Source organism: Argiope bruennichi, chromosome 1, assembly GCF_947563725.1.
Source record: "Argiope bruennichi chromosome 1, qqArgBrue1.1, whole genome shotgun sequence".
Taxonomy (NCBI): Eukaryota; Metazoa; Arthropoda; class Arachnida; order Araneae; family Araneidae; genus Argiope; species Argiope bruennichi.
Window position 1 is genome coordinate 106,937,593 of NC_079151.1, and position 25,581 is coordinate 106,963,173.

Consider the following 25,581-nt stretch of genomic DNA (forward strand, 5'->3'; position numbering starts at 1 on the left):
TGCATGGGACAGAAGCACAATCAATTGTTTGGGTAAAAAAAAATAGACAGCATGAATTTTATGAAAGTCATTAAATTTCGTATCAACTTCTTAAATAAAAATTTTGCATGGGACAGGGGAAGTAATAGTGTCTAATAATAGCTCATTTTAAAGGATGTTTATATTCCAATTTAAAAAAAAAACTAATTCACACATTTTGATGTAAAGTTTAATTACTACTCTTATTATTATCACAGAACATATTGCTCTTAACAAGCAATGTTGGGAAACTTGGAAATTACACATAGAAAGCACATCAAATAAAGACTAAGAGCAATCAATAATTATTTCCATAATAATCCAGTAAATAAGACATACAAAGAATTAATAATAAAAATAAGATATTTTAAGATATTTACTTGTTAAACTTGAATATTTCTTCAGGAGTAAATAACTCAGATTGATTTTGTTCTGATCGGCTCATGAAAGATGGCAAAGATTCTTTAACAATGTTTTCAATATAATATTCAATAAATTTGTAGATTTTTACAGACGAAAGCATGGATGAATATTTTTCACCTTAAAAAATGCAAAATTATTATAATCATTAATCACATTATTAATTAAAACATGCAATTTTGATTAATCCATTAAAAAGTAATATCATTAAATTATTAAATTATATATTAAAATTATCTCTACCACTATAAGAATAATTCTAAAATCAGTAAAATCAAAAATTTTAAATTGAATTGAAACACTAGAAATCTCACAAAACTTAATAAACTTGCTATTAAGCAATTTTTGAAAACAAAACAATAAAGAATAAACTATGCAGTTTCTATCTAATCAAAAAAATTATATTGTTTATTTTACTTGTTATCTTACTAGTAATATTTTACTATTAAAACATAATGTCTTTTTTAACATTAATAAAAAGCAGATTTAAATAGTAAATAATATTAAACAAAATTTTTGTTTATTCTAAATTGATTTAAATTATTAAATAATATTGAAAATCAACAATGAACAACAATAATAAATACTAATCACCGTGCAATTCATTTTGCAGTAAAAATTGCTTAGAGAATGCCCACTGGTAACAGTCCATAGACGTTTGAAGAGCTTCCAGCCATATGCATATGGATTTGAATGTCATCTGATTATGCAAACCAGAATTAGAAAAAATTTTCAAAACATTTTCAAATCTGAAAAAAAAAAGTATTTCTAGCATTACCACATATTTTATTTACATATGTACTCATACATTACATAGCATCAAAAACCATTTTAAAATTTTAAGCTTGAAATGAAGATGCACAGCTAAGTTTGCAATTTACAAAGGTAAATTTCATATTTCAATTTAAGAACATAGGAAATTACATGGCTTTGATCTCTGTTTATTTCGATTAATCTGAAATATTCTAGTGGCATTTACTTGCATTTCATTTACACAAAAAAGTAATTTGTACATCGAAAACTTTTTTGTTAGAATCAACAGTTCGAAAAAAAGAATTCTTAGTTTGTTGCAAGAATGACTTACAATGAAATGTCACTATAAATAAATTAAATTCTTATCAGATATTTTTCTCTCAAAATTTACAGCAATGTTAGTAAAATATAAAAAAAAACATAGTATAAAAATGATAAATGAACAGTGCAATTTAAAAGAATTAATACAAAAAAAAATTTCCCATATTTTTTTTTCATAAAACTAATCTAATATTTTAGAGCTATTCATTTTTAATTATGTCAAAACTACGACAGATAATAAAAAAGAAAAAAAGTTAAATCTTTCATTTCAAATATTGAGCTAATAAATACTGATGATAAAAAATACTTACACATCTTCAAAGATATTCAAGCCTAGATTATTGTAAGCCAACAAATATGAAGAGGCAGTTTTGTAATCTATAGTTTAAAAGAAATTTAATTGCAATTACAGGTTAAGAAACAAATAATCATTTATTCACTAAAGGAGTGATATATTTCATATTATTTATTTCATCCAATAATGCAAGTCATGTCTCATTTTTTTTTAATTCATACTTAAAAAGGCACATATTTCTATATAATAGTTTTAGATATTTCAAATATTCAAAAAAAAAATACCTGGAATGAAAGGTGCTAATTTTTCAACCATCTCCATGCATTTGTGCCTGCATTCAATTTGAATACAGCCACACTGTTTTAACAGCCATAACACAGCACACTGCAGAGTAGCTTCTTCAAGGCATCTTAAAAATGGAAAGCATAATTAATATTTAAACATTTTATTAACAAATACTATAATAGTTTATATTTTTTATTGCCTTTTATTAAAATTTTACCCATATCAGAAAATGCAACAAAAAAAAACATTAGACTTTTCCAAAAATGTGAAAAATAACAATATCTCATCATAGACATGATGATAATTATTATTAATAAACGATAAAATTTAATGACTAAATTAATGAATGCAATTATTAAATATTCTGAAAAAAAAGGTTAACAATTATATTTAACATATTATTGTCACAGTAAACTTCATTTAGTAAACCAATATATAATCGGTGCAATAACGCTCAAATCCAACAAACAATAAAGCATAGAAGAAAGAATACAAGAAATAGAAATGTTACTAGAAATTTTTGACAAGAAAATATCATAATAAGTACACATAAAGGAAAAACAGTTTAATAATAGTAGAAATGAGAAGCTATATCATAATTTTGTAATATGCTAACAGAAGCATTACAATTTCTTTTATTTAACAGCATTTGGTTAAAAATAGCAATCCTACACAAATAAATCCAGATCTTTCAAACAATAATGTCAATTACTGTATCACAAATGTCTAGAATTTGCAAAATACTTCTAATACATTTATGTATTTCCCCAAATATTCTGTGCCATTTAATATCAAAAGATTTTTTTGCTCATAATAATAAATTAAAAACACTTTTTTACAAACAATTTTTTTAAATTATAAATCTAATAAGAACTGAATTTTAAGAATACAGATATAAGAGAATTTTGCGAATTTTTTCTATTTACTTTAATACACAAAATACTCACTCAGGTCTTTTTCGAGATTCCTCAGCTTTCAGGAACACTTTTTGCTTGGTAGCAATAACCCTTTGGATATGGTCTAAGGCAATAATACATTGTTTCTGTGTACCTTTAAAAAATCAAACATGAAATTAAAAAAATAATAATAATATTTACTTTAAATATTATTACTTTAAAATGTATCAATCAATGCAGTTATATGCTGTGTCAATATTATAAATATTATTTATAAAAAAAAATTGAGTAATGAATAGAGTATCTAAATTTATACTTTGTATGGATATGCTCTAGAGAATAAGAATATATCTACATTAGATAAACAAATATAAATTAAAATAATGTATTGTTTCATTAATATAGTTTAAATGCTTAAATTAACTGAAATGAAATGATAAAAAAGAAAAAAAGAAAATTGTTCACAAAATAATATTTCTAACGGAAAATTGAATAGAAAATTGACTGACAGACAGTTGTATCATACATTATTCACACAACAGAATAAGCTTGGAAATGTAGAGCATTCTAAACACAATAAATATATATTGAAACAGAAAAGCATCATCAATAACATTTTTTTAGAAAGTAAAAATTTTAAAAAATTAAATTACTCAGGAATAAATAAAAATAAAGTGCTTTTTTTGCCTCTACAAGGATTACAGTTACCTTTATAAAATAATACTTTCATTACAAAAATAATGATTGGTCACTCTTAAAAATGTATTAGAATCAAGTTTGTTAACATTAGGTTAAACAGACCTGTAGAGCACCAATATATATATATATATATATATATATATATATATATATATATATATATATATATATATATATATATATATATATATATATATATATATGCACATACACATTTATCTTTATTGAGTATAGTTAGAGGATATAATTATATTGGAATGAGTAAAAAAAATATATATATTACCAAGTGATGCATTATCTGAATGTGCAATAGCAAGACTGTCAACAAACTGAACAAGGAGTTGAATTGTAAACCTTTTTACTAATGATTCCTGTTCTCTAAAATAAAATATACAAAATCAGTACTTCAGAGATTATTGAAAAATTATAATATCTATAATTACACAGAAGTGCAATTTTTATTAATATGAGAAATATCATACCTGAAAATTCTATAAATATTGTTAAAAGTCAGGGCAGCTCCAATTCTTTTGAAAGCATTTGGATGAAGAGAGAAACTATGTAATTTGTTCAAAAGATTTTCTGTTTGCTTTTGCTTCGCCTAAAAAAATATTTATATTAGCTACTACTTTTAAACCAGATTAAAAAATACTAACAATTATTTGGAAGTAAAAAATGCTACGATTTAGAAAATCTACTTCAGAATTGAAAATGTTTTACAAATAATCATGGTTTTAAAAAATGAAATAAATAAAGCAAAAAAAAAAATCATTTTAAATACACATATTTCAGGAATTAATAACAACAAAAATAGTTATTATTTTAGTCTGTTAATTTATAAATATAAAATAAGTATTCAATCTTCTAAGCATATTCACTTTCATCAACAAACTGTATATTCCACAAAATTTAATTCATTGATTCTCAATAACTTTTGTATTAACAAACTAAACTTAACTTTTGTATTAACAAAAGTTAAGTATTTTGTACAACACAAAATACTTAAATTAAACTTACTGCAGGTGATTGCTTAATAGACCATAAAAAGAACTCTCTCAAACATAGAGCACTGAAATCACGAAGAGCAGCATTCTGGTTATTAGTAACACCATCCTAAAAATAGAGAGGTCACACATTATTAATAAAATGTGTAATAATAAATGGGTCATTATTAGTTTATTTTAGAAAACATAGAAAAGGGTAACTTTAAAACTGTATATATAGAAAAAAATGCAAATTTAAAGTGAATTATTTTAAATAAGGAAAAATTCATCCAAGGCTGTTAGATTCAATTTCAACATCAAAATTACATATTTAATATATAATTAGAAAATGATATCATTTAATTTAAATTCGAAGAATTTATTTACATAACAATAGCTTACCCATAAACAGCAAATTTAAATATTAATAAGATTTTTAAATAAATTTATTTTAAATTTACATAACCATAGCTTACCCATAAACAGCAAATTTACATATTAATAAGATTTTTAAATAAATTTATTTTAAATTTACATAACCATAGCTTACCCATAAGCATAGCAAAATGACAGATGTTTCTGGGGTTTTAGAAACTCTATTACATGTGAACCAATGAATAATTTGAAATATTAAAGGCTGGAAAAGTTGCTTGGTAACCTGCAAATACATATATATACATATATTAAATTCATTATGCATTAATGCAATTTTTAGCACTAAATTTATTTCATTATAAAATCAATAAAATAATTTAAATTTTTCACTTATTTTTGTGATTAAGCATTAAACTCTTTTAATCATATTTTAATAATAAAATTGATAAAGAATTATAAATTAAAAAAGAAATTAATCCCAGACATGAAATTAGCATTTCATAGAATAAGTATATGTCACTTGATATTATTAAAAAATCAGTTTTTTGTTAGAAAATTAAAACATTCAAATACCTGCTCAACATCACATGCCAGTTCTAATAATCCTGGAAATAATTTCTTATATAAAGCTTCCATAGAATACTGGGGGGAAAAGAAAAGAATTTATTACATATTAAATTTTAAGAGTTAATTACAAAGATAAATGAATTTAAAGATATCATCTATAATATTGTATGAATTTCTAAAATATTTCAAAGGAAAAAAATATAAAAAGATTTGGAAAAAGCTGAGAATCAGCATCTTTAAATTATAACTACATTTTATAGTGCTCAGAACACAAATTCAGCCTGAAGCCTCCCAGAAAATGAAATTTACACAAAGCGGAGTTTGATACAGTTCTAGCTTCCCAAGGCCAGAGTAAAATACTTTATTAATAAATAACATTTCAGACTGAAGTGAATAACTGAAAAAATATCTGAGGAAAAAATGCAAAAAATAGAAAAATTATTAAAATATTTTTTTAAAAATCTTTTAAAGAAAGTTTAATAGCAAATTCAATTTCTAATTTTAAAAGATCTAAACTTCAGATGGATAGATATACAAAGAACAACTAAATCCTTCCTAAGATACTTCATCAGCATGAAAAAAAAATCTATTGAGAACTGATTAAAAAATGATATTTCCTGCAACAAATTTTAGCCATTAATAAAACAAACATTGATTTCACATAATATCAGTAAAATTAGTAAAGATTAAGTATAAAATATATATATTAAGTTCATTTTTATGTTTATTTCACTTTAAAAAAATTATGATTATCAAAGAAATATATCTTTTTAACATAAAATCATTTTAAAATTTAAATACAAAATTTGAAAATCATAAATTTTTTCTTGTAAATTCGATTACTTTTGATTCCAAAAGCTCAATGCATACTTACTTCAAGGTTCTGAAATACATAAATAACACTAATTTCAGCATGTATTGATTCATCAAAACTTAAAAATATAAGTAATTGTTTATACAACAATGCCTTAAGAGCTAATACTCACTGTGATGAATAAATAGGTAGTTTGATAAAATCTACTACTTCTTTTTCACACAAATATATATATTTGGTTTTGGATATTTGTCACAAATAAACTTTGATCAGCCCAACATATTTTTAGTTGGATACTATAAAATATGAAAATTCAATGTGATGTCAAGCAGTTATTTGTAATAGGCATATAAATAGTTCAGCTCCACTTTACCCAAAAAGAATGGAAAGAAGAAATAATTATCCACTGGGATTGATTACTGAAGATTCAACTTCTTTATATTTTTAGCTTTACAGATTGAAACATGGGAATCAAATACCATGCCAATCCATAAGTTTGTCATGTGTTTTTAAATGATTAACTTATCTTCTTTTAAAAAATTAAATTTAAAAAATTAAAAAATTGAGTTTGCTCCAACAGTGTTTTTAGTCATTAAAAGAAGAACAAATGCATACCAAACTCATCGAAATCACTCCAGCCATGCTACTGGAACTTACATTACTCACTTATATACAAGATGAAATTTATTTAAATAGATGGTTAAACATTTTTCAATTAAATGTAGGACTTGAAAATTTATTTCCATTCCACATGTGCTTGGTATTTTGAACATATCAGTTGAATATAAATTCAACCATTTTTTTCAAATTGAATTATAAATCTAATAAAAACTTAATCTCATTTTGGAAACTTATAAACTTATCACTGCAATATCAAATGTAACTGCAAAGGACCACACGTCATAAATTGTGGTTCTTTACAGTTACATTTGATATTGCAGTTGAAAAATAATCTAATGATTCAGGATAGCTTAAACTTTTAAGTTAAATTTAAGCTAGAAGTCAGCTTTTCAGAAAATAATAAAGATTGAAACACTGGCCTCTTTCCAAGCATTTACATATTATCTACTAATAACAAAGAAAAATCTGCACCTCTTTGACAGTTCACTTATTCAGTTGTTCAGTGACTGTAGTGATTATGGGCATAAGGGCATGGAGAGATGTTATGTATATCTGTTAATTATCTATTGGTCACATCAGTTGATCAAGAACTACCAACTTTGTCATAAATGTACCTTGGAGGTTAAAAATATGTAAATTTAAGTAATTTCTTTAAAATTTTAATCAGAAATTTAGTTAATTAAAAATTAAACGATATTTCTAGTGTTTTCTGATGAATATTTTGGATTTGAAAAAAGGTTCCTAAAATATTATTGCACAAAAAAGAATTTATACACCAATTTAAAATCCAAATAATAGTCTTTTCAATTATACAAAATTTATTTTGTGCAGATTTTTTCTGAATTTTGAGAATGTTTTTTTTTTATTTTATGTGCATAAATCTGTATTAATTTTTATTATAATAATGAAATGCAAATCATTTTCATTGTTTCATCAAATATTTAATCGCTTGATTTTTTTTTATATTGTTGAAAGCTAAAAGAGAAGGATTCTGAATATTATATGAGCAGTTTATATGATGAATAAGAAACTGGAACTACAGGAGATAGATAAACAATAAAGTTTTTAATGGCACTGGGAATATTTTGGGACTTGACTCTATTAAATAAGTTTATTTATGCGATAAACAGAACAAGTACAAGCTTGTTAAAATAACATAGCTTTAATTTTATCATTTAATGCCAAAAATACTTTGTTTGAGGTAATCAGAAACGTTTTTACTTTGTTTGAGGTAATCAGAAACGTTTTTACTTTGTTTGAGGTAATACTTTGTCTGAGGTAAGTCATGTATTTACAAAGATTAAACCAAAACAAGCAACATTCCTGACAAATCAATATGTCAACAAAAGCATCTATACATGTTAACTGTTACTAAAATAATACAAAGATGAAATTATGTTGCATAGTAAAATTGTTAATTTTCAGTGGAAAAATAAAAAAGTTGGAATACTTTTGTTTGAAGATCATCAGGTAAAAGACTTCCACGGCCAATCATAAAAAGCACCAATGAGTGTAAAGCTTCACAAGCAGCAACTTTTGCTTGACGGACACTTGATTTGATAGCAATTTCCATTATGCGAGGCAGAAAGTCATCTAAAAAAATGCACAAAATCCACAATATTTACTAAAAGGATGCATTAACATGTCAAAATGAATATTCATGCAAAACAACTCTACACATTTGAGGTTTTAATGGCATGCATTCCATCAATTAAAATAGCAATTATCAATGTTATAGAAAGGTAATATCTTTATTTCAATAAAATTGCACAAACTTTTTTGAAATTGTGAAATATTATAAATTTTATATGTTTTTCTGGAGGATATGAAGGAAAATATACAAAAGAATATATATATTATATATATTAATGTATTTTACTCTCTCTGTTTCAGTTTGAAAATTTTTCTTTCTCTGAATCTTTAAAGAAGTATTTAGTATAAAAGATGAAATGAAGTGCATCCAAAAGAAAACCATTTTGGGTTCAGGTCAAATCAAAATGAAAAGCATATTTAATCTTGAAAGATCATAAAAATGTAGGGTCCTGCAATAATTAATACATTTGCAACATTTATCAATTAAATAAAACTATACCAAAATATATGTCGGGCTTCATATCTTGAAAAGGCACAGAATATTTTAAATGGTTTCTGCAATGGGAATCCCAAGCTATAGCAACTTCATCAAGTTTCTCATAAGCATTTTCAAGTAAAGCAACATTATGTTCACCAAGTCTCCCAAGGAAATTAACAATTCTCTGCTGAATCTTCAAAAGTGCTGGATCTTCAAGAACCTTGGATATATCAATAAAGTAATCAAATACCATTTTGCAAATAAAAAAAATTGCAAAAAGATAAACAAATTCTTATTTTAAATATTAAAGTCAGTGTATTTGCTATTTGAAAATAATTTTTCCACAGTAAAAATTGTATGTCACCATTTTAAAAGTACTATTGATTTTAAAATTATCAATGATGGGATTTGAGGGGAAATATTTAAGATTTGATTACACTAATGTTATCAGGTGAATTCTGAAGTTCTATATATTAAAATAAGCTGAAATTTAGTAGAAAAACAAATAATAAAAAATAATTGTGCTACACATAAGAATACCAAACAGTTCAAAATGAAATTATTCTTTAAATTAAGAAGAATATAATTTGGATCAGTTACAACTCACCACGGATAGATAATAAATAGGCATTACTTTTAATATCTATTCAATTTGAATCAATATATATAATTAACTAATTCTAATGTATGCCAACTTTTGAATTTCAAAATCAATACTTTAAGTGACATCTTATCTCATTATATCAAAATATTTGGTTTATGTTTAATATTTAGGAATGTAAATTTAGAATAATGACTAAAATTTACCTAAATAAATATGCAAAAGGAAAAAATTAAATAGTAAATTACATTAAATAGAATACAAAAATGTGATAACATATTTCTGTGAATTAAAATCTGAAATTTCTTGATGTTAAGGACAAAGATAAACAAAAAAAAAAAAAAATTAAGAGCTGAAAAATGTTAATTACATGTCAGTAAAGATGGAAGAGAAAAAAGAAAAATACTTCCACAAGTACTAGCATAACGTATAAAAACAGAAAACTGTGAAGAGAATTTGCAATCGTAAAAATATAGATCTCTCATCAATTACAAAATTGTTCATTTACTTCTCTTTTTTTTTAACCAATACTGGACTACCTATTCCTATGACAAAACTTAAAAATTAACAATATGAAAATATAGGAATAGTTTCCATAAAAAATGAATCAACTGATAATAATGCACATAATGAAATATTCTAAAGCTTAAAAAAATCTTACCACATCCAGAGCACTCTGATTAGATCTTTTCGCAGATTTAGTTGACATTTTATGAGCTGCTTTTAAATTACTCTTTTTTATTTTTGCATTCAATGCTAAAATATCATCTGTAAAAAAATATATTTATCATTTTCATATTCATCAAAGATATTGCACAGTAGCTAAAAATCTAAAATCAATACATCAGTTGCCTTCATCAACATATCAATTAATTAATAACCATAAAATATTTCTAACCACTGTAAATTCAGGTCCTCAAAATCTGCATTTTCAGTCCAATGAAAAAAAAAAAACATTTTCAGCTCATAAAGAAAGTATAATGCTTATGAGAACCTGAATGTCTACTATTTCTATACAACAAAAATCTCTATACATCATATTTTCGTTTTTAAAAATTTCTCTATATATTGAAGAAAAAAAAAAACTTCAATAAAATGAAAAAAAAAAATAATAAGCAGAATAAACACCCACACTAAATGAATGCCCTTTGAATCTCAACAAATTATACACACAGGCAAGAATTTAATTGTAACTCATTATTCCAATTATACTGGATGCATTTTGCGAACAAGATTACTCCAAGGAGGATGAAGATAGTGAAATGAAATAACTGAAAAACTACCAAGGAAACATTACAATCGATCTGTCGTAATATTGATTTCTAATACTCCTAATTAAATGTTTTGCCCCTCTGAAGAAAAGCAAATACTATTTTGAAACAACCTCAAATAAAAAAATATGTTCAAAAAGATATTAGAAACTGCTTTGTCTAAATAAAAATAACAAAATAGTTCTAATTTTGATATGAATATTCTTTTTCTTAAATAAATTTCTTTGACAGTTTAGTTTTTCTAAGGTTTCTTTAATCCTAAAAAATTAATTCTGCATAGTCGTGTTTAATAATAAAAATTTGCAACTGATATATACATTCAAAGAAATTTCTATACATTAAATAATTTTCAAGTTTGATATATAGAAGACAGATTGCATATATAGTCGAAATTGAAAAGAGGGCAAAAGAAAAAAAAAGTATGTACAATTATTGAATCATATGAAATTATTCCATTGTCATTTGGTATATTATAAAAATGATCAGAATAAATTAAGCAACTATTGTTAAGTGGTTGAGTCATATTATTTCATCTAGACCAAGTAATTTAATGAAAAGATATTACAAATATGTAATGTGAAAAACCTAAGAATTATTATTGTATTTTTTAAAAAATATTTGCTGAAAATAATAGGAATTCTAAATAGCTTTTTCTTTAATTATCGAGTACTAGATCATTTTTCACTTTTTTTTTTCAGCATCCCTTAATTATTTTCATTATGAGATAATACTAAACAACATCAAATCAAAAGTAATATGTAGTAATTACATAGAAACCTAAATAACACTTCTAAGTTTTGATATACATTATGCTTATTAAATAATATTTCCATTCAGAATAAATAAACAAAAAAATTATAAAAATAGAGTAACCATAAGCGATCATTCTAATTCTAACAAGAGATTAGAAATTTGAAATTATTCTTTCACATAATATTTTCAAATTTTCATTTTTCAAAAATTCATTTGGTTTATTAAATAAACATATGATAAAACTGTAATTTTTAAAAAAATATTACAGGGCAACATGAGGATGCTTTATTATCTATCAAATTATCAGATACAAAATTTAACAGGTTCACTTTATTTATATGAGAGACCTTAACTAGCATCAGGACTGAAATCTTCAATATATTAATCTACAAAATTGAATATTAACGAAGAGTCTATGATGATCAAGTAACATAGTCATCAGGTCAGGTTCTTTATTTAAATTTAAGAAAACTAGATTTATAGATTACATGAATTGTGTTCACACATTCAAAGAATGAAAAGTTTTTATTCATAAAAACAATTTTCTTTTCACTTTTATTAGGCACACATTTTTATTCTTGCTTATGTATTGTTTCACAATATTTCATTTCTTTTTCAAATATCAATCTATATTATTTGATACAATTCTGTACTAATGAAAAAAATTTAAAGTCAAGAATATTATTTGTGATAACAATAAACAAATTTCAGTTCATAAACTTAATGAAAATTCAAACAAAGAAATGTAGAATACCTTTTTTACAGGCTTTATGTTTTGATTAAAAAAAATTTAAAATTAATAAAATATCAATTATATAAAGTAAGAATTATTTCACAAATTAATTTATAGCACTTTTTTATAATGATTTGAGAAGTATTAAACATTCAAGAAATAATTATTGAACATGTTCAACAGATTTTTTTTTTATTTTATATATTTGTTGTTGTTGTTTCTTATGGCACTTGCCATGGACAAGTCCGCTGTTCGAAGACAGCCAATTTAAGCATGAAGGGGAGCGCCTCTTGTTTCTATAGTAGCGCCATGTGTAGTTTAAGCCTTCCAGGACCAAATGCAAACCTAATTAATTTTATATATTTAAACAGTATAATCAGGTTTTGATTACTAAAGAAAAATATCACCTTGAATGGTAGATGCTAATAAATAGTAATTCAAATATGGTAGTAGCCGTGAAAAGTGAGGTTTCATAATATCTAATGGAATGTTATCTGACCATCTTTCTAAAGCAGAAACAGCTGCCATTGCTAGAGGTAAATAACTGACACCAAGCTTCAAAGCACTCTAAAAAAATAAATTCAAATACTTCAGTATTTCAAGAAACTGTAATTATTAAGCATGTTATAAATACATATTATTCACATTGATATATCTTATATTTAGCATATTATTCATATTGATATATCAATATTTCACAATAGATTTTAATAAGTGTTTTCTGCAAGCACTTGAAAGATTATTAATAATCTTAATGTTGATGCAATAAAATGAAATGTGTATATATAACTTTTAGAAGAATAATTTAAGACAAAAAATTCTTACCCATTAATTAAATTTATTTACAATCATATAAAAATGAAAAACAATGGCAGGTAAACATATAGATTTTAGAATAATATTATTTGCCTTAAGACAGAAAGAAACCAAATATTTACAATATGAATAAAAATTAAATAATTTAAAATCTTCCAGAAAGGAGAATTAATGAGCTTCCAATTAAAAAATAATTCTGAATTCAAACAATTTTAAGAACATTTTATTTTAAAATCTAAATATCACCATCAAAAAAAGTAGTTCACATTGGATGAAAAATTTTTATTTGAAATAAATGGCAAGTTAAAGTAATATTAGAATAACAAATATAAAATAATAATACATTATAAAAATAAAGAAAAATTTTAATACCTCAAGGCAAGGAATTAAAACATTGATCTGCTGTAAAACTATTTCAATAGGTAAACTCAAAAGGACTCCTAAACATGAAGCTAGTAAGTCATCTTTAAATTGCTGCTGTCGAACAGCAACTTCAGTGACAAATTTAGAAAATAACTGGAAACTTCTCCATTTTTCTTCAGAAATATTATCAGTTTTAATAATGGCAATGTCAGTTCTGTGAGGAAATTCCTAGAGAAAGACAAAAGGACAATGTCAAATTCACTGAAGTAAAACAACATAAACAGAAGCAGATTTAGACATTTTAAAACTCTAGGTTGTGGAATCATTTATCTCATTTAATCTTCTTTGCACTGAATACTTTCATGGAGCAAATATAGGTTGGTACACATTATGCATTATACTATTTTTTCAACTCCACACTTATTTAACTACATATAATTTGATAATAATTGATTTTGATTTTTTTATAATAAAATTAAAAGTTAAATAGATAAACAATATCAATGCAATGTGCAAATTTTTATTATTCAAATTGTACAAAACACTTAAAACCCAGTAAATGGGGCTAAAATCTAAATTTGTTGTTGCTGTTATTTCAAGGTAAAAACATATCATTTTAGCATAGTATATTCCCGTTAAAAAATATTGCAAATTGCAAGTTGCTGAATCTTTTCTTTATTTTTGAAAAAAACTAATTGTGTTTAGAAAATACATATATTTGCATAACTTTCAAATTTCACAACAATGGATATCAAACAAATACATAACATCAAATAGGTTACTAAAAAAATTGCAGATAAAATATAAAATTCTAAAACTTATTCATCTACAAAAACTGACAATCAATTATTTACTAATGCTAGAAGTTACATTGAAAATATGTATTTTCTTGTTTCAATCTTTATTACTTCTCATCTGTGACTCATTGTGTGTTTTATATGTATATTTCACAGTGCTAATATATACTTTATACTAAAATTGTTGGCATTCTAAACAAGTGATAATGATACAATTTTTTGAATTCCATCACAAAAAGTGATCTGTACAATTATCATTTTTATTTTATTTTGAGATCTAGTTTTCAGGTGTTTTATGTAAGGTAGCAATTTACATCTACTCAGATTTTTCTGCTTGAAAATATTTTTTAGTGCTGGCATTGTACATATGCAAGCATTATTGAGGCTGATACTTCAAACACAATTGTTATATCTTTTAAAAAATTGTCTATGATCTGGAAAGAAATTTACTTACACAATATATATATAGTACATGATATATTTACTATTATTACTAGCACATCTTGAGAAAATATAGCTCTTTTAGATAATAGAGTATCAACATTAGCTTCTTACATATTCTACAGCATGACTTTGCGAAACCTGAATCAAGTTAGTCTACTATGTCAACCTTTACTTTATTTCTGTTACAGACCATATTAATACCAATATTAATCTTTTCTACCATCCTAAACTAAGCTCAAAACATGACACCCTTGTCTTGATAAGTCATATAAGAAATTAATAACTTAATAAGCCTTTAATAGATCACTTTTCTGAAATTAATCTCAATCCCCTCCCCCTCCCCAAAATTTTTTACTATATCTTCACTTATTTTTAAAAAAATGGCCATCTAAAAAGTTAATTCTTCCAAAATGAAATAATATTTCCCTGGTGCGATAATTTTCCAATATCTCATTATAGGTTGGCATACAGAAGTTTACAGAGAGAGACAGGAGAGCCCACAGTGTTTTATGCAGCCACATACGTGACCGACCAGATAAAACTAAACAGAATAAACAGCTACAGACCGACCAGATAAACCAGAATAAACAGCTACAAATTCAATTGGAGCTATTGGAGCAAATAAAGGAAGAAGATGCTAATTAGAGGATAGAGGGTTGGCGGGCTTTCTACATTTACCAATATTTAACAATGATACATACCTATAGGTTCACTCTATACACCATACCTGTACATAAAGGATTAATAATCTAGTCAATTTAGTTTTGTTTTTCAACACATATTTAATTTATTCAATAAGTTATTTATCTATTTATTATAACTCATGGCTGCATAGTATCCAGTTTGTACAAAATTATATATTAGCAAATGCATGGTGTTTACAAATACTGTAATAACTAAATCCAGTTTGTACAAAATTATAGCAAATGCAGGATGTTTACAAATACTGTAATAACTAAATGAATACAATGAAATAGATAGCAACTAGACCAATTTTATTACATTATCTCAATATTTTATAATTCATGGTAATCATATTTTCACAAATTTATCAATTGAACAACTATAATGATGACATTTTTTTACAAAAGGCTCAGCATAGACAGCTGTTTTGTTAGAAATTCTGCAATGAACATGAAACTATAATCATGTATTCATGCCATAGCATTAAATATCAAATTTATTGATACTTTATTTTTTTAATGTGCATGTTTTTTTTCTTATAAAAGATATAACACATCAATAAGAAAAAATAACAAATTTTTCAATATGAATTTATATATGTAAAAAAATATTTTGAATTAGTAACATTTGAGTCAATATGACCAAATAATTATATATAATTTTCTTTTGTTTATCAAAAATAGTTCATTTACCAATGCACATATCCACACTTCAAACAGAAAAAAAAAATCATAAAGCGACCATAATTTTTTTTTTCTCCAATCAAATAAGGATCCCAAAATAAATGTTTATAAAAGCAAGTATAGTATTTAGCAAGTATAATCATTCATATGAGATTATATTATTTCTTAATTTTATTTTCATAATTTTCTTGTCTTGCTTTTGCTCTATTAAATCCTGTATAGATCTCAATTTTGAAGTCAATTTGACATATTTTCTGCACTTAATAAGCTGATTTGGGAAGGAGTAATTGTCTCTTACGCTAAGAAAATAAAGCCTGGCAAAAATAAAAAAATAAAATGATATATGACCATCAGCTGGATTCAAAAATATTTTTAAATTTTCATTTAAATTTCGAATTTAGCTATAAAACATTAAAATTTCCAATTAGACTTTATTATAAAAATTGCTTGTGTAAAATCCACATTTCTTGAAAGCTAAAAAATATTTGATAGACCTATTATATAAAATAAATTGACTATAATAAATATAAAATAAAAAGAAATGTTAGACATTTATTGGTTAACCCTAAAGAGTAAGTGAATTTTACTGATCATAAAGACATATATAAAAGTAAATATAAACTAAAGATTACTTTAAAATATCCAATTTTTGAACATATTGATAAAGTCAATGAAATTAGCTTGCAAAATCCACTATGATAAGGGTGCCTGTAAATAAAAAAAAATTAATTATATCCTAATAATCTTAAAAATAATGGCAAAATATATGAATTTCATTGATTTTATTAAACTTATTAATTCAATTCATTGCATTTCATTAATAAAAACATAATTTTCATATCACTAATAAAAACAAAAGTAATTTTTAGCAATAGTTTAAAAAATTGAGAATGAAACACACCTGGTAGAATGGAAAATCATTTCTTTTCCAAATATATACACCCATTTTGGAAATAATTCTGTGCAACTATCATTCAATAAATCCCTAAAAACAAAAGATACTTTTAACAGTTGAGGTCAACATAAAGCATGAAATTTTTTAAAAAGCATCAATTTTGAGGATATATTTCTAAAATATATATTATAAATTAATTTTAAGTAAATATTTGAAGAAAGCAAAATCAATTAAGTGAAACAAAAACTTTATTTTCCTTGAAATAACTAATTTAAATTCAATAACTCCAATTCAATATATTTTTATGCTTGAATCCCCAAATTTGCCTATAATCAGTATCAATATTATATTTTTACCACTTCTCAATTTGCAATAAATTTTTAAAATTTTGATTCAATAGCCAATTCTAACATCACTTTATTTGTTACCAGATTCTTATTTCTTAATTCATTAGAGCAGTTTTAAGATTGATATATATTACATAAGATTATTCAGCAATTAAAAAAATAATAGCTTTAACAAGCAACACAACATGTTTCATTTTACAAAAGAAAAAAAAAGAGCAGCTTTATTTGCTTTCAATAATGAATATTTTTGTTAATTTTAATTGTGAACATCATATTTTCTTAGCAAAGGTTTTGAAAAACCAGGAAAATTCATTATTGGTTTTAAAAAATTCAGTTTTTCTTAATTATGTAAATTTTGGAAAATTCAGATAATAGAATTGTCTATTAAGCGACAAAATATAAAAATAAATTAAAATTGTTTCACTGAAAAATTTAATTTAAATATGGAATAAAAATTTTATTAAACAAAAGGATAAATTAAACTAATTTCAAATTTTATACCTCAAAAAATCAACTAAATTGATGAAGATGTAATAATCAGTCATATTGTTAGCATGAACTCCATGCAAAGGATCAGATGAAGTCTCTTCTTTGTTTTGATCATCTTCATTCTGTAATATAAAAGCAAAGAAAAATTATTTACTATTCCTCAAACATACTTTTCTCACAATAAATCTACATATATATCAAACAGTACCAATTCCAATTTTCAAAAAAATAAATATGCTGAATATATGAAATGAAAATATCAAATATAATGGAAAGGAGGAGTTCCGTTTGCTGTCTTAGTGATTTTAAAAGATGCATTTTGCAACATGTTGTTTTGTAGTACATATTTCATTCAGCTTTTCATTGTTTATTTGTATTTTATTACTAATAATAATACAGCTAAAAAAGGCTTTTCCATCCTCTCAATCAAAAGTAATGGACAATTACTTCCATTTATTCCTACTATTTCCAAACATAGCCACTTCTTGCAATGGAACTCAGTGATTTCACCTCTAGTCTGCCTCCTTTTAAATCAGTAAAGTTATAAAATAAAGAAATATTAATAAAATTAATAAGTACAAATTCAATGTTATGAGAAACACAAATCTATTCATAGTTTCAAAATTTTAATCAGTGTTTTTAAAATAAATTTAATGTTCAAATTTCAGAAAAATTACATTAAAATTTGATAAATTGTCAGCAGAATGATACCAAATTCATGATGTAGAGTTCAAAATAGAAATAATATAAAATGTATCACTAGAATTTAACAGATTTCAGCTAAGCTTTTTATAAAAAGAGCAGCTACAATTCACTGTGAAAAGTAAATTTTAAATCATAAATTTGGGTAACATCCTATTTGCTCATGCTTTATATATATATATATATATATATATATATATATATATATATATATATATATATATATATATAAAATTTATAAAAATAAATATATTCCCTGCAATAGAATGGTGTTCAGAATTTATAGTTTTTGTAATATTTATTATCTATAATACAATTTTCCTATAATTTTATACATTTTGAAAATTTTATTAATAACAATAGATTTAAATGTTAAATGTTCTTTAAATGAACTTCTACTAATCATTAATCTTACATTCCTACCAAAAGAAGAGGATCTAGGGAAAAGAAAGAGGGAAGAATACTACATGCAATGTTCCTCTGGGCAAGAATATAAGCATCAAAAAGAAAAGTATGGCAATAAAACACCACAAAAGAACCTCTGCTCTTTGTAACGTCATAGAACAGACTTTAAAAAAGTGAGCTATTGGTCAAGAAATAAAGTAGGCAGGAAAGTGTTAACGAAATTCAAAAACTGCTTTGTTAAATTTAAAGGGTTAAAAATACTTAGACTATAAAATACTTTTATCTTGAACAATGCTGTGTATAAATTAATTGACCAATATATATACAAAAGTTTTCATTATTGATAAATGATTTAAGTTTTTATGAAAAATTCTTTCAACAGTATTAAATTTTGAATCATTCTGAATTTAAAATTATCTTTAATTCGCTACATTATGTCTTGTAAAGAATTAAACTGGACAGAAATATTCTAACAAATCCTCTCTGTATCATTATATTAATGTACAAAAAAGGTTGATATAAATTGTAAAAATAAAAAGGAAAAACACCTTTGTTAGTGATTGATTTAAAGTTAAATCCAACTTTGATATAAGAACAAGACTAGAACGAATTATTTCATCATAAACTGCTTCCATTAAAGATTGTCTCTGATCCAGAGGAATGCCTAAGGGATTTAATTCCTAAAAAATAAAAAGTATTAAATTAATTGCCATAATTTGACATCAAAAAGAATGTTTTCATGAAAATAAAAATATGCATTGGAAAATTAAACAGAGCATTATAATTAAAAAAAAAAAAAAAAAAAAAAAAAGCTAGATATATTTCGAGATGAAACATTTGAAATTTCGTTTAAAATAATTTAATTTTAGTATTAATTTAACACTCTTTAGCTCCTGCTCACCTTTAGCTGAACAACATTCAGTATAGACTTCCATAGATACATATAATCCTTATATGTCACTATTTTTACAGATGATTCTTCCTTTTGAATTTGCTGCCCATTTGCAGATGTTTTGTCTTTATAATCTTCTGCTTCAGCAACAATAGGATGGGAACATGTTTTCACAAGACCTTGGTAAACTATTTTTAAAAAATTATATGCACATCATAAATTAATCAGAAAAGATTGCATTTCAGCAACTAGCAAAAATTTTGTTTGGTAAAAAAAACATACGTCAGTAGCATATAAGTTAAATATATATCATGTGATTTTATATTAAAATTTTTAAACTAGTGCATTTTAAATAATTCCAATATATTTCATCAAAAAGAAAATACAATATTAACTTACCTATTTGTGTCAAGAAATTTAAAAATAATTCACGTTTTGGTTGAACAGATAAAAATATCCTAATAATAACTTTTGGAACAATAAAGTGAACTCTCGAAGGGACTTTAGGAAATTTATCAATTTGAAAAACTGTAAGTTTCTCTAAAGAAATAATGACATTCTCAGACAACTGCAATAAAAGAAAAACAATGATAAAATTAAAATCTTTTCCAACTAAGCACATAACATTCATAATAAAGAACATTCATAATAAAGCTTACATATTCTGTTACAGAAATAATTGAAGAAAGAGCTTCAAGGTAGCAGGACAAGTCTAGAATTCTACTATCTAAGTCGGTGTTATCACTGTAAAAAAGTAATGTACTAGTAGTTAAAAGTACTAGTTGTAAGTAAATGAAAACAAACCACCTACAAAAAAAATCATAATGCAAAAAAAAAAATATTTTCTTTAATTTTTTTCCTTCATAGTGCTTGTTATTTTATTACCATAAATCAATTTCAGTCTTTTTATCAGACTGAATCTACATCAGACAATGTAGAAATCTTGATTATTCCATATTATATCATGAGTAATACTAAAATAATATTGCATATAAATAGCAGGTTTCTTCATTACAAAAGTTTTGGGGCTCTTTGAAACACTTAAATTATACAACAGTTAAAAAGTAGCCCATGCTTTTAGACATATATAATTAGAAAAAAAAATTACAACTAGTAGAGAAGTTAATAAATTATTTTTTTTTTTTTCATTTATGTATCTGTTTAAAAATTTACAACTTTAACTTTTGAAACCAATAAAAATCTCATGAAATTCAATAAAATCCATAAAGATACTTATTTTTGAAAACTCATATTTATCTACGAGCTAATAATATTTTCCATAAATTTCAAATTATTATATTATTGAACCTAACTGGAGACGACCAGATCACAAATATTGTTTTATACACAAAAAGAAATAATAAGTTAGATATTTTAAATAAAAGAAATTTATACCAAAATAGAAAATTTTAAAAATGCTGATTTGAAATGTAAACCCAGTAAAATGATTTTTTTTTAAAAAGCTTTTATTATTTTATTTATCCTTGGAATTAATAATTGAATAAACACCTTTTCTTAGGATTTGATCCAAATAAAAAATATTCACAAAATATATGACTGAAATTTGTAAAAAAAAAATGATCAAAACAGGAAGTTTCATAATATTTTACCTCAGAAATACATGTTCACACTTTTGAATCACATTCTGAAGCATCAGTTTCACTTCATTTTCACTAAGGCATAATTTGCATGGCTGAAATAAGTAATATTAATTGTTAATGAAATAAAAAAGGAAGATTTTTTAATGCATTAATTTTTTTTAAGTAGAAGATCATTCACTGACTGTATTTTGACAAGCAATATTTTCATTATGTTTACAATATACGTCTCAATTAGTATTAATGTTTTTTTAAAAAAGGATATTTTAATAAAACAAAATATCTGCAAATTGAATCAATATAAAAAATTTAATAAAAAGTACAATAAAAATAATAATTTTAAAAGATAATTAAAAAAATTATATAAAAAAATCCTTTGTTTGATAATTTATATATGATAGAATTTTTGAAAATCTAGATTATTAAGAATAATTTTTTTATTGAAAATAGAATCTTTACAAAGCAAAACTTAATATTTTACTTTTTATTTCATATCATTTACTATGCTGAAAAAAATTCCAGAAGTAAGAAAAAAAAAACTAAGAATGGAAAATCTTGCAGATTAGGAATTTAAAACATTATTTTATAATTCAGATTAAACAAAGTTCTATATCAGAATGCTTGATATATATTGTATTTCAACCAATTTATTTACATTTTTATTAATTTTCAGGATTTACATAAGAAAAAAAAAGATTTATAAAGCTAGGTGATTAATGATTTTGCATTACAACTAGGAGCCATCGATTTTAGAAACTTAAAAAAAAATAATAATAACATAGATTTGATTATTATTCTTTTTAAATCTAATATTTAAAAACTTTTTTCTGTTTTACTTTTAATTTGGTGCTGCAAATCAAATACAGCTTCGATATGATTAAAGTAACCAACCAAAGATTTGTTGAACTTTGAAAACTCATATCTAAATAAATTCATATCATATATGCTAACAAGTGCACATTCCCACCCTCTAAGGTACACAAAATTTGAATCATTGTGGTCCACTTTTTAAAACCTGAATCTATAGAGACTCCCCCCCCCCCTATTTTTCTATCATGTGCCTTCATAAAGATTTAAAGCTCATATCATAGTTTTAAAAATTATGAAAAGATACTTATGCATTCAAGATCTCAGGGGATCCACAGTTTGAGAAACCTGCTCTACAATATTTTTGTGCCAAATTTCCTTCATGTAGTAGTTTGGTTCTGTAGTGGCAATTTGTTCTATAGAGAATCAATAGGCAGGAGATATTTTAATAATTAGAGATGGCTAATTTGCTTTAATCAGATACTTTCATCTGATAACTTATCAACATGAAATATTGATAAGATGTATTTATTTATATTTGATTCATTAGATTTTATAATTATAACTTATGGAGATGAACATTTTAACTTTGAGGTACTATCAGAAGATAATTGACAATCGGCAACTTACTTTCTGAATTTCTAAATGCATTTACTAGCAGTGCATCATAATGCAGAAAAGCAAGCATAATAAAGATCATCTTAGCTTAGTTTAGCTTAGTTATTTCAAAGAAACATTAGGGTTATTTTGGGACTTTCCTATTTTGAATTGCAGTCGAACGACATGAGCAATACCCAAGTTTGCATACCTTCTCCAACTTTTATGACATACAAACAGAAGAGCATTTGATCCCAACAGATTCAACATACATCTAACCCACTTACATGGTGATTCTTTGATGAACAGGGTTTAGAATTTAGAACCTCCGGTTCTGGAAAATTTTTCCCTACTACCATACCACTGCTGATTTTCTTCCATCATTGAAAGCTAAAAAAAGATTTTCTATAAATCTGTGTTATAATTTTATAAGACAAACAAGCAGTTTTCTTGCAGAGTCTCTATTGAAGGTGAATTTGTGTTTTAGATGCTTTTCCCAAATGATTAAAACTAACATTTTACAATAACACATACCATATCTGACTTATTTAAATAATTGATTTACAGATGTCTACAATATATGTTAAATCTGAGTACCAAATTTTATACATCTAACACTCTTCGTTTTGTAATTATTGTGTTTAATTAAATTCAAGTAGCCAAACAGATATAGTTCCTCAGAAGAGATTTAGCTCAAATTTGAAAGAAATCAACGATTGTGATGTAAAGACCATATACCAAATTTCATCTGTCTAGCTCAATGCGCCTTTAAGTTATCTTTGCCACAGACAGACAAATTCTAAAAATGTTTTTTTAAACTCAGAGAGGTTTCCTGTGTAGAAATTCATCACAATCTCAAGTTTGAATTTTTTTTTCCTGACTGCAATAATTTCTCTATACTTCATATACGAGAAAGTAACAAAAAAGTGAAGTTACAATGCCTTGAAATTTTTTTAAAAAATGAACTGCTCTTTTACATTTTTAATGCTTTTATGATATCACAAGACTGATCATCACTGTTTAGATTCATGCATACAATGAGCTGAATATAAAAAAGGAAGTTAAAATAACATGGCTTTAATATCTGATACAGGGTGCGTAGCGAGAAATTGCTGCAAAAATTAAGTACTTTTAAATATTTTTTAAGCATCTTAGCCCCCCAAAAAAATTAAGCACCTTTGTACATGTATGCATACATAAACCTGCATATTTTCTAAGAATAGGTTATTTTCGGTTTTATAATAATGAATTTTTATTGAAAAAATTCTGTTTAATTAATTTCAAATGTGTATTTTTTAAATTTTAATATTTATTTCTGTATTGGCAAATGTTCTTCTATTGTAAAACAAATTATGTCTTTTTGGTTTCGAGAAAACAAAAAAGGATCATAAAAATGAAGGAAAAAAAAAACTATCAACACCAAAAATTTAAATCAACTTTTAAAAGATTAACAATCAAGATCTGTGACCCTTTTCAATATTTCTTAAAATAACAAACTACCAGTTTATTTAAATAAATAAATCATTTCTGAAAATACTGCCATTAATGCAGAAACAAGCCATGATCAAACAGTTTAAATTTGATTTTTAAATATGCAGCAACAAACAAGAATCAAAATAGCTGGGATAGAAAGTGTAAATTTCCTCCTGCATTAACTCACTAAATTTTAAAATTTTAGTTACAATCTTATAAAGCTAAGAACTATGCATTCTGGAATGGTCACCATCATAAGACTGAAAAAAATGTTATGAAATTGATGATAAATCAATGCCATGTTCTAAATAATTTTTTTTAACACTTTTTATTAGAAAAGAGTAGCAGCGATCACACACATGAAAGGTTAAATATACACTCATTAGATAGAACTTAAATCAATTCTTGAACATCTCAAACACTAAAAATGTTTTAATGTTAGAGAAGGGTTTCCCCCCCCCCAAAAAATTTTTGAACGTTTCTGAGCTGCAACAAGTATGGTACAGTACGTATTTCTTACTGCCCCATCTGGATAATTCTTTCAGTATTTCAATAAATAGCAATGCACATTGTTGAAGAAGGGGGGGGGGGTGATAGGGAAAAAAGGCCCTTTAAGCATTATTTTAATATGTTTTGGAACCCATGGATCCCTTATAAAAATTCTTCCCCTTTCTTGGTTTTCTTTCTTGATACATGTAATAAACAAGCTTTTCAATGTGATGAAATAAAAAGTGTCTCTGAACTTCTCGAGGAAATTAAGAACTTTTTAAGGAATTATTTTCAAAATTAAGTACTTTTAAGGTGCTTAAAAATTGTTTTCAAATTTAAGCATTTTTACTGACACTATGCACATTGTGGTAATTTGAGGAATTCATGGGCATGAAGTTGTAACCGAACGACTGAATTGAAATTAAATATAACCAATGTTCATAGCGAATCAGCTGGTCACCAAAGATAACTAGGAAAAAGTTTTGAAATTGAACGTAAATTTTTATAATGAAATAGCATAAAACTTATATAACCAAAATAATACTAAAGATTTTTTAAAATTTTACTTGTAAGCATAATTTAAACAGAATAATAAATTAAATGAAAAACAAGCAAAAAATAGGT

General features: G+C 24.6%; 1 protein-coding gene across 2 annotated transcripts in view; it reads right to left on the minus strand.

Annotated features, from left to right (window-relative positions):
- Window positions 1-25,581, minus strand: part of LOC129962986 (DNA-dependent protein kinase catalytic subunit-like) — a 128,591-nt gene that overhangs the window by 86,879 nt on the left and 16,131 nt on the right. The window contains exons 1-24 of one of the 2 annotated variants that reach the window (XM_056076998.1): window positions 23,283-23,385; window positions 21,604-21,686; window positions 20,653-20,737; window positions 20,393-20,561; window positions 20,003-20,181; window positions 19,650-19,781; window positions 18,007-18,116; window positions 17,165-17,248; window positions 16,896-16,971; window positions 13,665-13,883; window positions 12,884-13,043; window positions 10,381-10,487; window positions 9,140-9,338; window positions 8,498-8,640; window positions 5,619-5,687; window positions 5,221-5,328; window positions 4,705-4,800; window positions 4,170-4,288; window positions 3,971-4,065; window positions 3,040-3,142; window positions 2,092-2,216; window positions 1,824-1,890; window positions 1,033-1,187; window positions 399-558 (exon numbers count right to left, since the gene is read on the minus strand). In XM_056076998.1, the coding sequence (XP_055932973.1) occupies window positions 399-558; window positions 1,033-1,187; window positions 1,824-1,890; window positions 2,092-2,216; window positions 3,040-3,142; window positions 3,971-4,065; window positions 4,170-4,288; window positions 4,705-4,800; window positions 5,221-5,328; window positions 5,619-5,687; window positions 8,498-8,640; window positions 9,140-9,338; window positions 10,381-10,487; window positions 12,884-13,043; window positions 13,665-13,883; window positions 16,896-16,971; window positions 17,165-17,248; window positions 18,007-18,116; window positions 19,650-19,781; window positions 20,003-20,181; window positions 20,393-20,561; window positions 20,653-20,737; window positions 21,604-21,686; window positions 23,283-23,354 (2,915 nt within the window). In that variant the 5' untranslated portion in view covers window positions 23,355-23,385. Of the gene's footprint in view, window positions 1-398; window positions 559-1,032; window positions 1,188-1,823; window positions 1,891-2,091; window positions 2,217-3,039; window positions 3,143-3,970; window positions 4,066-4,169; window positions 4,289-4,704; window positions 4,801-5,220; window positions 5,329-5,618; window positions 5,688-8,497; window positions 8,641-9,139; window positions 9,339-10,380; window positions 10,488-12,883; window positions 13,044-13,664; window positions 13,884-16,895; window positions 16,972-17,164; window positions 17,249-18,006; window positions 18,117-19,649; window positions 19,782-20,002; window positions 20,182-20,392; window positions 20,562-20,652; window positions 20,738-21,603; window positions 21,687-23,282; window positions 23,386-25,581 lie in introns of those variants that run through there. The other variant, XM_056076991.1, reaches the window with a different exon arrangement.